Source organism: Cololabis saira, chromosome 2, assembly GCF_033807715.1.
Source record: "Cololabis saira isolate AMF1-May2022 chromosome 2, fColSai1.1, whole genome shotgun sequence".
Lineage (NCBI taxonomy): Eukaryota > Metazoa > Chordata > Actinopteri > Beloniformes > Belonidae > Cololabis > Cololabis saira.
In genome coordinates, this window is record NC_084588.1 from 52,582,870 (window position 1) to 52,600,026 (window position 17,157).

At 39.2% G+C, this 17,157-nt stretch overlaps 1 protein-coding gene across 1 annotated transcript in view; it reads right to left on the bottom strand.

Moving 5' to 3' along the window:
- Nucleotides 1-15,948, bottom strand: part of LOC133464866 (A-kinase anchor protein 13) — a 164,825-nt gene extending 148,877 nt beyond the window's left edge. The window contains exon 1 of the mRNA XM_061747065.1: nucleotides 15,903-15,948. Coding sequence (XP_061603049.1) covers nucleotides 15,903-15,935 — 33 coding nt within the window. The 5' untranslated portion in view covers nucleotides 15,936-15,948. The remainder of the gene's footprint in view (nucleotides 1-15,902) is intronic.
- Nucleotides 15,949-17,157: the final 1,209 nt, after the last annotated feature.

Below are 17,157 nucleotides of genomic sequence, written 5' to 3' on the forward strand. Positions count from 1 at the left end.
AACTCGCAGCTCTAGAGCGGCATGCGGCTCTTTAGCGCCGCCCTAGTGGCTCTTTTTCAAAAATGTTTGACCTTTTTTCCCTTTTTTTCTTCTTTTTTTGTCCAATCTACCTCACACTCCACCTGCTTTTTTTCTGCACTGTTTATCTGTATATACTGTTCATATCCTATTTATACATATTTTATACATATTTTATACGTATCTTTTGTATTTTTTATATATTTTTTATTTCTGACTTTTCAGTCCTTTTACCCCTCCCCTATATGTGTGTATATGTGTGCTGCAACAAATAAGTTTCCCCATTGAGGGAGAAAATAAAGGATATTCTATTCTATTCTATTCTATTCTTTTTCTTATTTTTTTCTTCCTTTTTCCTTTCCTTTTTAATCTCGACATTTTGACTTTTTTCTCGAGATTTCGACTTTTTTCTCGGCATTTCGACTTTTTTCTCGACATTTCGACTTTTTTCTCAACATTTCAACTTTTTTCTCAACATTTCAACTTTTTTCTTGACATTTCACCATTTGCCTTCATTCTAAGGCTGATACAAGACTTTTAATTTTTTGTGTTTTTGGTCCAATATGGCTCTAAAACATTTTGGGTTGCCGACCCCTGGTATAATCATTGCAAAATGAATAGAATTACATCACATCACAACATTCACTTCAACATGTAAATGAAATAATATATTTAAACTCACTATTTATATTTTTAACACATTAAATCTATTTATTCTCTTTTAACAGCACTGTAATTGTAACATATTTTTTAATTAAACATGGGCCCTTTAATATTCAGCCCTCTTTTAACTGTTGGATGGATCAAACAGCCATTATGTATTAACTTAAGCATATTTAAACCATTAAATTACCCTAGCAATACAGGTAATCAATCAATACCCCTTCAGTAACATAACTTTAACCTCAAACAATTAAATATAAGGCACCTTTAATGGTGTAAAAACACTGTTACTGCTCTGCTACTGTAACAGGTTTGGATCCATTGCAAGAAATTATGAGTCATAAATTGGTTTTGCTACGTTTAATTCTGCAGAAGACAGAAAAATACAAGAATAAGTCTTCTGGACCCTCTTTTAAACTCCTGCTCCACTCATCAGAGCAATGCAGCACTCTCTAATTTAAACACAATAAAAACAATTAATTTGACAAAGGAAACATACCTGCAGAAGACAGAAAAATATAAGAATAAGTCTTCTGGACCCTCTTTTAAACTCCTGTTCCCTGAACAAACAAAACAAAACCGGGAACGGGAACACTCAGATCGAGGCTCTGCAGCGCCGTCTGGTTTACACTGCCCCCTACTGGTTTAAACCGGTTACCGCCCGCCGCTATACGAAAAGGGCGCGAAAACAAAAAACATCCACAAAAAGCATATTAAATCATCAAAACAACACAAAACAGCCACGTAATGTCAGTGGTATTTAAAGTATACAACATGCGCCAAAAATATCAACATAAATGGATAATTTCTTAAAGAAATCTGTTAAGAAAGCAGCAGCAGTTCCCAACACAACTTACACTCATCAGAGCAACGCAGCACTGAGGAGCTGAAGTAAAGACCTACGGAAGCCCAGGAGGGACAAAAAGAGGGTAGAGCCAAAAGGCAGTTTCCTCAAAAGACGCAAATAAAAATAATAAAATAAAACAATTTAGATAAAATTCACAAACATTCAACAAAATAAATAAATGATAAATAAAATCCCTAAATATAATTTGAAAACAAAAATGATTAAAGTGGGATTTTCCAACTCTGTTACACTACAGGATCACAGCTGCATAGGCTAAGTGAACCTTAGCATGACAGTGCACAATTAGCTCGCGGCTAGCGGGATTAGCTCGGTGCTAACGTGATTAGCGATCTTTTTACACTCATTTATCACCACTAAAAATGATATGTATCTGTATCTGTGTAGTCTCTCGTACTCTTGGCGACAGTATCACAGCTCCAATTGTTTTTTATTCATGAATCAAGAGTAACGGTCACAAGGAGTCCCGATAGCCAAGATGGCGGATTAGCATTAGCATTTCTTACCGGCGCTGAGGCCTGCTAACAGAGGCTCTCCATTCTAGCTGAATCCTCACACAATCTAACACCCTGGCGAACAAATAACTTGTTAACAGTGTGTACCAGGCGAATTATGGTGAATTTCTGGTGTGAGGAGTGTTTATTCGTTACCGGGAGTTCTCAGTTTGTAAGCTGTGTGCTCTTGGCAATGACCTCTGCCGAAAAGAGAGTGAACGCAGGCTGACCGTTTACTCATGGCGGACGCGCCACCCTCTGGTCGGACATGGAACTGCACCGTTCCACAACATTAACTTCTGAAACCCAGGTGGGTTACATATTAAGGCTGCAACTAACGATTATTTTAATAATCGATTAATCTGTCGATTATTTTTTCGATTAATCGATGAATCGGATAAAAAAAAAAAGCATTAAATTCCAACCACTCGAAAACAAGCAAATTCCCAGTGCAGATAATCTTCAGAAAGTTCACAAACAGGTTGCTCTTTGAACATCCCTGAGCTTTTAAAGTATTGATTAAAAAAAAATAAATGGACTAACACAGAAAACATACACATGTATGCTTTACATCTGCCAAATATATAAAAATAAAGTGCACAAAAGAGGTTTGTTTAAAAGGGACCTGAGCTGAACAATAAATAAATTATAAAAAATAAAGAAAAATACAAATCAGAAACAGGATTTGTTGAACATTACAATTTGTTCTCTCACTGCCTTCACTCAAAAAACTAAGGATCTTACCAAGAAGTTTTCTTATTTCTAACCTAGAAATGCCATTACACCTGATAACACGCATCATTTAAAAGGTTAGGTGTTTTTAGGCTACGCCGTCGATTTAACGCAGAACCATAAATCAGGATTTAGTGAGTGACGTAATAATCGCACGACACAACGAATCGATAATGGAATTCGTTGCCAACGCTTTTAATAATCGATTTTTATCGATTTTATCGATTCGTTGTTGCAGCCCTATTACATATGACATTTTTGTTTTTTTAAAATTGCATTACAGAAAATAAAAGAACTTTATCACAATATTCTAATTTTCTGAGACAGTCCTGCATATGCATTACTGCGTTACATAAGGGCTTTCCTTCATCGTATCACTGTTTCCTCAACGGTCCATCATAGAAATGTGTCAAAGACTAAAGATCTTGTTAGATACGAGGGGATAAAGAGTGAGAACTACGAGTTAATCACACAGAGACAGAAACACCGTTCAATGGAAACTGAGGCTCATTAGTCGGATCAGCCGCTCGTTCGTGGTGTCCTCTTTCAGAAAAAAGAAAAAAATACAACGATGGTTGTTTAGCTGGTTTGTTTCTAGTGACAATAACTGGGCTGCACGTTGAGGGAATACTGCGGTGTCATCCGAGGACGGGCCGAGGAGGGGGAGCGACATAAAAGAGGAATATGGTGCGTCAGCTGTTTCCCTGTGTGGCCTGCAGGCTGACGACACCGGGGAAGATCACGGGACACGTCACGGCTTAATCTGGCCGGGGCTGCAGCCATTTCACCAGCTCAGTCCCAGGTGCTCGGTGGGGCCGGCCGGCCGGAGTTTACACGGGTCAAAGGTGCTTCCTCTTTCTCTTACGGAGCACCGGCCTCGAGCCCCTTCATACAGAGACCAGTGGACAGACAACCGGTGCTGCAGGAGAAACGTGTGCAGAGCTGACCCAGAGCTGGAACCATAGACATATAAACGTAGACGCCTCATGACATGTTGGAACGTAATCCAGCGTCGCCACCATATTGGATGGGTCTCCTCACTCCAGGCTAAATTAACTACACTGGAGTTACAGAGACTGTGTTTCCATGCATCAATAACCCTTTTAAAACCCGAATATTGGGTCATGTAAACGCCAAACGGAATATCCCCATCAAACGGAACAGGAATTTGTTTTCTGCACATGCTCTGTTCACAAGGAATCCTGGGGCCTCATGTACTAAGAGTGCGTGGATTTCAACGTGAAACCGTGCATAGAATTAACACGAATGCAAAAATTCCCATGTACAAAACTGTGCGTACGCCCAAATCCACGCAGGTTTCTCTGTACATCCCAATCAGCGTGGATTTGAGCGCACATGCGGGAGCACAACACTCTGGTCTCTTCCCTCAAATAGTTTGAATATGATAATGAAGATAATTATCCATTAAAACCTGCTCATCCTAACAAGAAATGTACAAAAACAGGCAAAACATATTAAAAAAAAACATCGGCTCTGAGCTGGAATACATTTATTTGGGGGCATTTCTCCCGATTTCAGCTGCATATGGGTAATGCCGTTCTTTGCTTTGCGTTGCGTTCCGTGAAGAGTTTTGGTTTTATAATGATCGTACGAGTTTGTGACTGCGGTCACGCCGTCTCTGCTTCGGAGAGGCAGTCGCGCTATCTGCGCTTGGAAATCAATTGCCCGTCTACATCGCGTTGTACGGTAAAGCGTGTTGACGGCTTCAAAACGGCTAGTATTATTATTTTCATGTCTTGAAATAGATACATATGTCATTACTTTTTGTAGTTTTACTAAAGTCTAACAAAATGATAAAAAAAGCAAAACCAATCGCCATTCAGAATCCCATTCATTTCTATATAGGCAGATTTTAAATATTCATTAAAAAACAAATCAAATTGTTTTCAGCAAACTGCAACGTATTCTTGTTCATCATGTCCTCAGTCCTCAGGTACCTCTGACATCATTTTCAAGTTCTTTTACTGTAGCATTTTCTAATAATTACATGCTAAAATCATACCCAATACACAGGTATATAAGCAGATTTAAAAAAATAATTACTATTAGTATTATATTGGGTTAGAAGGATAGAAGGGATAGAAGATTTACAAGAAGGTGAGAGAAAAGTTGAGCGAAGCAGCTTTTGTTTTGAATTTGGATACAGGAAGAAGAAGCGGAAATGACGGGAATTCCGCGCGTCGCTGGTTTGATCCAGATATCCTAAATGATGATCTATGGCTGGCACCACCTGAGATCCAGAACCAGACCCACACACCTCCTGACCATGTTCATTCGTATTTGACAGGTGGAAACCAGCACACAGAACATTTTCTCCATTAAAACAAAACTCCTCTCTTATCCTGAGCACTTGGAAACCAGGGCCGGAACGGACCGGCACCTCCCTGGACTCGGCGGTCTGTCCTCCGCTGGAAAGTGAAATATGTTCCATGTTTCCAAATTAAACAAAATAAAAGCAAAAAGAGAAGCGGTTTCCTCTAGGGCTGATGGCGGGGAGCAAATGATCCCAGACAGAAATCCAACTTGTTGCATCTCGATATCTGAGACGGTTTGTTGTTGCAACCCAGCAGTTTCTTGTTTTGCTCCAAACACTATCTTCCCATCACGTGTAACGTAAGCAATTCTCTCTGACAGGCAAACGTTTGCCTGAACACCATTTCAATAAAGTAGACAAAATGTATAAAACTGTTTCTAGAGAAGAGTGGCATTTGAATTGAAATGCGATTAAATAGAAGGAGAGAAGTGAATCCGATCATTGTTGAGTCTCTCCTGAGGCTGATGCAGAGGTTTTTTTACTTTTTACTTTTACTCCTTACATTTTCACACAATTATCTGTACTTTTTACTCCTTACATTTTAAAAACAGCCTCGTTACTCTATTTCATTTGGGCCTTTAATAAAAACTATCCAGTTAAATTGCTCCATCCGGATAGAGTGAATTTGGTTGTGGTTGTTTCAGATGTTCTTGTCCAGTTTTGTTCTTACATCCGTTCCCTCAGATTCCTGCAACTAAACTTGGATGTACATTCCAATAAAGGTTAGGATAAATGATAACATGAACATGAAGTTTGACTTTTTGCACCATTACAATACTTATAGGCAACTAGTCATCATATCTGCTGCTCTCTGAAACACATGTTAATGCTCAATAGTACACATATATGCTTCTTTAATATATTTACATTATACTAAGATACATTCATTTTCAATGGCTTTTTTCCCCTTACATTACTTTTACTTTTATACTTTAAGTAGTTTTGAAACCAGTACTTTTATACTTTTACTTGAGTAAAAAACTCGAGTTAATAGGAAGGAAGGAAGAATGAAAAGAAGGAAGGAAGGAAGGAAGGAAGGAAGGAAGGAAGGAAGGAAGGAAGGAAGGAAGGAAGGAAGGAAGGAAGGAAGGAAGGAAGGAAGGAAGGAAGGAAGGAAGGAAGGAAGGAAGGAAGGAAGGAAGGAAGGAAGGAAGGAAGGAAGGAAGGAATTCATTTTCAATGGCTTTTGTCCTTAATGGCTTTTTTCCCCCTTACATTACTTTTACTTTTATACTTTAAGTAGTTTTGAAACCAGTACTTTTATACTTTTACTTGAGTAAAAAACTTGAGTTGATACTTCAACTTCTACAGGAGTATTTTCAAACTCTAGTATCTATACTTCTACCTGAGTAATGAATGTGCAGATGTGATCGGGGGAGAGACGAGGAACATCTTCTCTCCTCAGAGCTGCACACACTGGCCTTTGCAAAGCATGCAAAAGAAGCAAAAGAAGCAAAAGCAGCAAAAGCAGCATGCACATCCACCACAAGCCACACGTTTGAGTTTAAACAGCAACCAGCGCTCAATACGGGACAAATATCAAGAACTGGAGCTGGTCTGGTTTAAGTCAGAGAAAGAAACAGCTGTGGAGCCGAGCGGCGGCTGCAGAAACGGATCTGTGCTCTCTGCTGGCTGCAAGTGCTTAACAAAGTTCCTGCTGAGGTTTTGACCTGCTAATCACGGACCTTCAACATGGACCAGGCATCTTTTTAGCAGCTTGAAAAGCCCAGCCGGGGGCGGTGGAGCCCACCCCCACGTTCACCCCCACGTTCACCCCCACGTTCACCCCCACGTTCACCCCCACGTTCACCCCCACGTTCACCCCCACGTTCACCCCCACGTTCACCCCCACGTTCACCCCCACGTTCACCCCCGCGTTCACCCCCACGTTCACCCCCACGTTCACCCCCACGTTCACCCCCACGTTCACCCCCGTGCTCTGAGTGCATGCGTGAGTGTGGTCCCTTTCACACATCCTGCCGCTCGCTGCATCCGAGCACGTAAATAAACAGTGGCTTCTCAAACATGCACAGTGTTTAAAGTGTTTAAAGAAATGTTTAATGTTGCGTCATCCTCGGGGAAACGAGGGATTTTACTTTGCATCAGGCAGCAACATTATCTTTGCATCCTTAAGTCTTTTAAAAGGAAAAACAAGATGAAATAAAAGGTGCTGTGAACAACAGGACAAAGGTGAGGTTCCATAAAGAGCTTTCTTGATGCCACGTTAAAAGATTTATGGCCATATTTGCTCAATGTATTATTCATATCCCGTATGAGATCTGCACATTTTTACAAGCAATAAAGTTTAACTCCATTTCAGAGCAGAATAGCAAATATTGTTGCCTTTGATTCTCACGTACATTATCAAACATGTGGAAGAGTTTCATCAGCAGGAGTTTACAGGGAACACACGTGCTGAGCTGCAAGAGTGGGACCAGTAGGGGAGTATTGAGAACTGGTGCTGGACGAAATGTTGAGAAAAAAGTCAAAATGTCGAGATTAATGTTGAAGTACAATCTCGGGAAAAAAGTCGAAATGTCGAAAAAAAGTAAACATTTTGAGAAAAAAGTCGAAATGTCAAGATTAATGTTGAAGTACAATCTCGGGAAAAAAGTCGAGAAAAAAGTCGAAATGTCGAGATTAATGTTGAAGTATAATCTCGAGAAAAAAGTAGAGAAAAAAAGTCGAAATGCCGAGAAAAAAGTCAAAATTTCGAGAAAAAAGTCGATATGTCGAGATTAAAAAGGAAAGGAAAAAGGAAGAAAAAAAGGAAAACAGAAGAAAAAAAATAAGAAAAAAGAGAAAAAGAAGAAAAAAGAGAAAAGAGGAAAAAAGAAGGAAAAAAAAAGGTCAAACATTGTTGAAAAAGCTCCAGGAGCCACTAGGGCGGCGCTAAAGAGCCGCGGGTTGCTGATCCCTGGTCTAAATAAAGAAACCAGTGACCGTTTGGGACTTGATGGTTATTGTGGATGCAGAATAGAGAGAAGCGACTGTTACGATACAGAACAGTGCAGATCTTTGTTGCAGCCGCGCTGGCGAGGGAATACTGCACCTTCCTGATCCAGTAAACGCACAGCTGGAGCCCAGCGTGGAAATAAAGAGACTACAGACAAATCTCTCCCCGAGTTGTTCAAACGTCTATTCTTGGTTGTTTTTTCTCTCCCATTTGTCTTTAATGTACAGAGCATCATCATTATACTAGAATAATGCAATGGTGACTTCAAAATGTTAAAGAAAACAGTTGTTATATTGCAAAATCATTCTTAGTCCATTTGTATTTAAGAGCCCACTCTTGCTCACATTTAAGCAGACTGAAGCCAGTTGGTGAGAAAGCATCCTAAAATTAATTTTAACTGTCCAAAAATGTCAACAAAGCTGCTGTTTGTGTTTGATTTGCGAAGCAGCAGCTTCGGCCTCGCTAGGATTCACACCAATAATTATTCATCACCACACAGAAAAGCAGAAGTAACAGAGCTGTCAGGAAGTTACTCTGAAAGACTGACATTTCCCCTCCAGCAGAGCTGAGATGGTTAATGTTTTCCTTATGTTATTTAATCCTAATAACTTCCAAACAGCAAAGTCATTTCCCACATTTGAACATAGTGTGACAGACGTCTTGACATTCACATAGAAATCCTCATTTGCGTTGCTTATTATTGATATTTTCTGAGTGGCGTCAATTCAGTGGAAGCTAAGGTATGGCAAAGTTACGAGTCACAGAACTTAACTAGAGTATCAATCAACACGTCCAGCAAATGTTCATCACAGAAGTTTATGTAGCTGATCTGTGTGGTCAAGAAAACTGGAACTTTTTCAAATGCAGTCTCGCTCACTGCAAAAAGTCAAAATCTTTCCAGGAATATTTGTCTTATTTCTAGTTAAAATGTCTCATTTTTAGTCAAAAAATCTCATTACACTTAAAACAAGAGTCATGACCAGAAAAATAACTTATTTGACCATTTTCACCAGTTTCAAGTAAATCTTCACTTGAAATAAGTAGAAAAATCTGCCAGTGGAACAAGATTTATCTTCTCATTACAAGCAAAACAATCTTGTTCCACTGGCAGATTTTTCTACTTATTTTAAGTGAAAATCTACTTGAAACAGGTGAAAATTGTTGTTTTTGAGTCTTGTCTTAAATGTAATGAGATTTTTTTTTACTAAAAATGAGACATTTTAACTAGAAATAAGACAAATATTCTCGATATTTTGAGTTTTTGCAGTGTAAAATAACTAGTGAAATCGATCATGTTGTTCTGATTTGCATTCGTAGTTATTCTATATGTATTAAGTAATAGAATAATCAATAGAAATAGACACAGAGTAATTCCATGAATGGATTGATGTAAAATGTAAAAAACAAACATTTACATTTTCCCTTGAAGCCGAGGTGTGGCGGCTGCCGTACCTTCATACCCAATTGACGCCCCTGGATTTTATGTGTGCTACCGATGTTTCCTGCTCGTCTGTATTCTCACAACAGCAGGTGGTTTTTCAAACAGCAGCAGCTCACGTAACGATACGAGTTAATATGAACAGAGGAAGTACGGCGATCAACAGTCGCTGCAGACGTGAGACGAGCACGTTTAAAAGCAAGTGAAGATAGAGAAGTAACGGGGAGCAGGAACCGTGTCTGGGGCGATGCAAATACGATTCTAAATATCTGCAGCCTGTGATACGCTTCAGTTGTCCTGCTCACTGGGTTTTGTCCTAAAATAAGAATCAGCACTGAGCAATTACAAATAAAAAAACATTTTAACAGGCTACGTATGAACATGTTACACCTTTCTGTTTGGATGATCGTTTGAAATCGGTTTTTGTTCGGTGTTGATCAGAGGTGGGTAGTAACGAGTTACATTTACTCCGTTACATTTACTTAAGTAGGTTTTGGGAAATGTTGTACTTTTAGGAGTAGTTTTGAATCACTATACTTTTTACTTTTACTTGAGTAGATTTGTGAAGAAGAAACTGTTCCTCTTCCTCCGTTACATTAGGCTACGTTGAGCTGTTACTTTTCTTTTATCCCTTTTATCCACGTACGCGTCAATCTCATGACATCACTGGGTGATTCTTTGGGAAAAATGTTTGTTTTTGCATGTTTTGTCACATTTACACAGACTCAAACACACACAGAGTTTCTATGAGTTCATGTTTGTTCTAGTTCTGCTGGTTAAAAAAGAAAAGTAAAAAGGCTGGAAATTTTGTGCTACTTGTGCTTAATTTATTTTTTTATTCTGTTATTATTTTATTTATTTTATTATTTATTAAAGTACTTGAATTTATTTTAAGATTATTTTAATGTAAGCTATTTTTTATTAATTTTAATTAATTTTATTATTTTATTGATTTAATTTGCCTGAAGATGATTTTGTACTTTTGTCTGAATGGTTGTGTTAAAAAAATAAATCAGACGTTACTCAACAGTTACTCAGTACTTGAGTAGTTTTTTCACCAAGTACTTTTTTACTTTTACGCAAGTAATTATTTGGATGATACTTTTTACTTCTACTTGAGTCATATTATTCTGAAGTAACAGTACTTTTACTTGAGTACAATTTTTGGCTCCTCTACCAGCTCTGGTGTTGATACTTGAGTGAAGACTAACCGTCCTGTTGCCACGGCACACTGCAAAAACTCTAAATCTTAACAAGAATATCTGTCTTATTTCTAGTTAAAATGTCTCATTTTTAGTCAAAAAAAATCCCATTACACTTAAAACAAGACTCCTCACTGGAAAAAACAACAATTTTCACCTGTTTCAAGTAGATTTTCACTTGAAATAAGTTGAAAAATCTGCCAGTGGAACAAGATTTTTTTGCTTGTAATGAGAAGATAAATCTTGTCCCACTGGCAGATTTTTCTACTTATTTCAAGTGAAAATCTACTTGAAACAGGTGAAAATGGTCAAATAACAAGTAATTTTTTCTGGTAATGACTCTTGTTTTAAGTGTAATGAGATTTTTTGACTAAAAATTAGACATTTTAACTAGAAATAAGACAAATATTCCTGGTAAGATTTTGAGTTTTTGAAGTGCAAATGAAAGCGTCCACCTCCTCTTTCCAAAGCTTGCAGACATCTAGGAAATCACTCCTGGGGGGGGAACGGGGGTCTGAGACTTCACAGGTCCGGACCACATTAACGCCGGCACGCCTGCAGCCGTGCATCCTGTGCAGGAGGATGCACCCCTACCTGCTCGCTTAATCGTAAACTCCCCTGGAAAACATCGTCTGCTAAGTGCCAAGAATGTCAATAACATGTTTAATCACAGCCAGAGCGGGAGAGCCTCATTACTGGAGGTAGCTGTGTTTTCCACCAGCGATCAGAGCCAAATAAACCGCATTACAGTCAGCCCTTACTGCATTTATCCAGCCTCCATTTACCCTTTAAAACCCTTTTTTCTTGGACAATGTAATATTACAACAACACCAAGGCCTTGACCTCTCGCCGTCTCATCAGTACTTTATTGATCTGGAAATGGAGACTTACAAACTGAGTAGGAATGGGTGATATTTTACCGTTCACGATAAACCGTCAAAAAAATTCCTCACGATAAGAATTTGTATCTCACGGTAAAAATGATAAATTCCTGTTGATGATGTTTTTGTGTAAAACTGATTTATGGTTCTGTGTTAAATCCACGCACAACGTACGTGAAGAAAGAAAGAAAGAAAGAAAGAAAGAAAGAAAGAAAGAAAGAAAGAAAGAAAGAAAGAAAGAAAGAAAGAAAGAAAGAAAGAAAGAAAGAAAGAAAGAAAGAAAGAAAGAAAGAAAGAAAGAAAGAAAGAAAGATTCCCGTTGATGAGGTTTTTGTGTAACAAACATGGTGGATCTGAGAGAGAGATAGATTTATAGTTAAAAAGGTGGAGTTGAATTGGTATTTTTTTTATTGTCATTTTTATCGTTATCGGGATAAATGCCAGAAATTATCGGGATACATTTTTTAGTCCATACCGCCCATCTCTACCATTTACTCTCTTAAACCCTTTTTTCTTGGACAATGTAATATTACAACAACACCAAGGCCTCGACCTCTCGCCGTCTCATCAGTACTTTATTGATCTGGAAATGTAGACTTACAAACTGAGGCTAACGTTTTCAGTCGGTCGGGAGAATGCCTTAACTATATATATTTTTTCCTCCTCTTTTTTTCTGTAGATGCAATTACAGCTCGCTCCTTAGCTGGTATGAGCTAATCGAGCTGAACGGCTGAGATAAGTGTTGAAAATCAGATGTTTGAAAAAACCTGACTGCTGGTTCAAATGAGTCTGACTGTAAATCACAGATAAGGTTATCTGGTGGTTAATGTGTGAGCTATCTGGGCTTTAGACGCACACACACACACACACATAACCACACACACATAACCACACAAACAACCACACACACACATCTAACTTATCTCTCTTGCTATGTTCCCTCCACACCAGCTAGCGATACGGGACCAGTGCAATCCACAAAGGAGCCCAAACTCAGATACACACACACACACACGCGCGCGCGCACACACACACACACGCGCGCGCGCACGCGCACGCACACACACACACACACACACACACACACACACACACACACACACACACACACACACACACACACACACACACACACACACACACACACACACACACACACACACACACACACACACACACACACACACACACACACACACACACACACACACACACACACACACACACACACACACACACACACACACACACACACAACCCGGGAGACTGAACTAAAATGCTCGGTTATCAGGTTGGAAAAGACAACTTATCTGCAAACTAACGTTAATTAAGGTTTTAACGGGAGCGCTGAAACGTGAAAAGATCAAGACTATGAACTATTTTTTTTTGCAATTATATGTGAAAATTGTGAAAATCAGCTTTGTCATGTGGTCTGAGGTGCAGGCATGTCCGGTCACGACCAACAGATCTCAGATCAGCAGGTGTGTCCACTAGTGCTGTCATTAAAAAAAATTATCTAATTAATTACAGGATTTATAATTAATCTAATCAATCTCATTTTAATCTCATATCTGCTAAAGGTCTCCAAATAAAGAATTCGAATTCTAGGACATTGCAAAATTGCAGTGCATGACTAATCAATTGAGTACACTAAGGCCCCGTTTACACGTAGCAATAACGGTGGTGTTTTCATGCGTTTTGGCCGTTCGTTTACACGAAAACGAAGCTCAAAGTCACCAAAAAGGATCATTTCTGAAAACTCCAGCCAAAGTGGAGATTTGCAAAAACTCCGTCTTCACGTTTGCGTCTAAACGGAGGGAAACGGAGGAAAACTGACATTTAGGCTTCAGAACGTCACATTATGAGACAGAAACGTCACCAGCGTCATGTGTGACACCTGTGGTTACAATTAGTTTGTAACCGTCAATATTTTCTTGTATTTTACCTGTTTTATATTCTAAAGTCACACTTAAAAGTAACTCCACTTCTCTGTCACTCCAAACCAAAGACTCTCGTTCATCTTGGAAGTAACTGCAGTCCAGGCTGATTTATGGTTCTGCGTTACACCAACGCAGAGCTACGGCGTAGGGAACGCGGCGACGCGCTCCGTACGTACGTAGGCTACGCCGTCGATTTAAAGCAGAACCATATTATTCAGGATTCACTCGTGTCATTTGTTGATGTTTTTTTCCAGGATTCTGATTGGCTAGCATGACTTTATCTTCTCGTTACACTGCCCCCTGCAGGTTTGGATGCTCATAGCACCTTAACAGATATTTATGCAGGTTCGTGTAAACAAACATTTTTCAAAACGTAGAGGGGGAAATATCCGTTTTTGTAAATACCCGGCTGCAGAAAACAGATTCCTGTTCCATTTGATGGGGATATTCCGTTTGGTGTTTACATGACCCAATATTCAGGTTTTAAAAGGAGTAACCCAGGGCTCATATTGGGGTTTTTAAAAACCAGAATATGAGCAAATTCTGGTTATTCAAAGGGGTTATTGGTGTTTACATGGCCGTACAAATTCAGGTTATTGCTAATATTCTGGTTTTAAAAGGGTTATTGATGCTGGAAACACAGTCATTGACAAGAGGTTGCTGAGCAAAGTTCCTCTTAACTGCTTGGATATGAAATCACACCTAAATCTGTCAGCTGTGTGAAAGCGCTGGACTATGTTAACATTACATTATTAACATTAGCAGACTTACACTTCCTCTGCAGTTTCAGTGAGCTGCTCAGGTTCTGGATATTCTGGCAGGTGAATTTTTTAGAAAATATTAGAAGTAGATTGTTTGCCTGTGTCAGTCCAACACATTTCTGTACTGGGGCGGCGCATGTTTACCTTAAATGGACCCAATCTGAACACAATAACAATAAAAAACCACTTCTGTCTCAGGAACACTTATGCAACTTGTAGGTTTATGGTTTTGTTTACGTTAATGGCCAGGAGGGAACGTTAAAGGAGACATAATGTGGGGGATGTTTTATCTCGTGACTAGGCCTGTGTTGAAAAGATCGATTCTCCGATTTTAAATCGATTCTCATATTAATTCCTAAAAATCGATTCATATGTCTAAAGATCGATTTAATTTATTTTATTTTTTTTCATCATTCCATTACAACTGTTGGTTATTTTTTTGTTTATCCCCAAAAAAGTTATGTTTTGTTGGACACGAGAATAACTGGTGCCATGTTTTTTAAAGGTATGAATTAAAGTTTTCAGTTATAATTGCAACATTTCTTTGCTTTGTATACTGTCTTGGGGTTACATTTGCATAAATGTTAAAAACCAAATTCTCATAAATGGGGAAAAAATAAAACTGATTTCATCCGTCTCTGTTTCCTCCTGGATCTGTTTGGTAATTCTGACCCACGATGTTTCTGTTTCAGTTCTATCAGCATTCTGGGAGCTGATTGGTCCTTACAGCATCATTAGCTGCAATACTTGCTGTTGAATCTCAATATAATACTAGTATTAATATGTTGCAGAACTACAGTCATATCATTCATGCAACAGCTCAAAAAACTGTTTTAATAACACTAACCCAAATCAATATCGGATCGAATCAAATCTTGATAATCGATTCTGAATCTTAAGAATCGGAATCGAATCGATTCTTGACATTTGAATCGATCCCCAGCCCTACTCGTGACATCATTTCCCACGGTCCTATCGAAATGCCTGAGATGAGATTTGGTCAAAATAAGATGCTAACAGAGATGCTAACAGAGATGCTAACAGAGATGCTATGCTATAATGCTTTGGGGGAAACCCCAATTATGGCACAGAAAAAATATCGATATATATCGAGTATCAACATTCAGCTAGAAAATATCCAGATATGACTTTTGGTCCATATCGCCCAGCCCTAGTTCTTAGCAACACTAAGCCAAGTTTCACCCTCACTCATGTACACCTGAAAAAAAATGAATGGTAATCCTTCCTGGCTGAAGCTGAAATTCAAATTCAAGCAGCTGAACAGATGATGAAGTCTGTTCCGGCCTTACGTTAGGCATTTCCTCATCAGTTTCGTGGTGTGGTTGTCTGTTTCATCATCCATCCATCATCAAACATTAAATACGTGTTAATGTGCTCACGGTCTAATTTTCTCTCCTCCACCCTGCCCTTCCTTTCCAGTTATTCCAGTTCGTTCTGGAGCTGAAGCTATTCCAGGAATGACGTGAGGTCGTCACACTAATATGGGAAGTGTTGGTGGCCTAACAGGTTCAGAGACAGACGGCACCCTGACAGCACCCTGCCTAGTCCTGGAGAGAGAAAACACCCAGCGGGTGAACGGTGATGAACGGTACTTACATACAACGGAGCTTGCTGCGGATTGAGTTTCATGTCCCTGGACACTGAAACAAAAGAAGAACAAATGCAGGTTATTTTTTGTGGTATGTTATGTATTTATCACAACTAATAGTTTTTGGGCTTTTTGCAGCAGTGGAACATGTAAACACAAGATTAGCATATTAATATGGTAACGAGCACATCTGTTTGGCAAAAGATACACAGAAAAATCCTAAACATGTTAAAAACTAACATATAAAAAAGTTTCTTTTCAACTCTACAGGACTGTCTCAGAAAATTTGAATATTGTAATTTTCTGTAATGCAATTACAAAAACAATTAAAGCTGCAAGCAGCGATGAACGGGCCCTCGCACTCATGGCCACCGTCCCCCATAAGCATATCAGAAATGACCACCCACGACTTCCTATGTCAAACCATTCAAAAGTTATAGCAGAAAATAGTTTTCTAGGGGGCGCTGTTGAGCCGTTAGGCCACGCCCATTAATGCAAACCATTAAATATCAAATTTATCGCCAGGCCTGGCTTGGTGCAAAATTTGGTGACTTTTTGGGCACGTTTAGGACCTAATTTCGTCAGAAAAATAATTTTAAAAAAAATACAAAGAATTCCTACAGATACAATAGGGCCTTCGCACTTACAGTGCGAAGGCCCTAAACATGACCTCCTGCTTGCTTTTATTTTCCCCGTCTCCCTCCTTTATGTTTTAATACTGTTGAAAACAGTGACGACCAACACAATTGCTTGTATTTACTAACTGGACTAAAGTATAAATAAATATCAAACGAGACAGAGTATTTCCACGCAGGTGTGTGTCGTGTATCGGCTTTAGTGGCAGGAGAACATTGTTGTTGACAGGGTGACGGTTAAGCTTGTAGCCTGGCGCGGTCCCAACCCTCGCTGGGGGTTAATGAGCACGGGAATCTAACCCACACCCACACCCACACCCACACACACACACACACACACACACACACACACACACACACACCACCAGCCCAAGCCTCTCTACCCGTTTCAGCTTCAGCATCATTTTTATCAGTTTCAAGGTTTCGCGTCTTCCACAATCGACTAGCATGCAGCCTTATTATATTCTTGAAAAATATCTGTATATTACGTAAACCTGGCTTCTTGTTTATGCAACTTCTACCAACAAATAATAGACACAGCTATGATACCAGACTGGCCCTAGCTAATCACTTTTCTCTGCCTATGCCCAGAACCAATGCTTTGAAAAAAAACAGTAATGTATAGAGC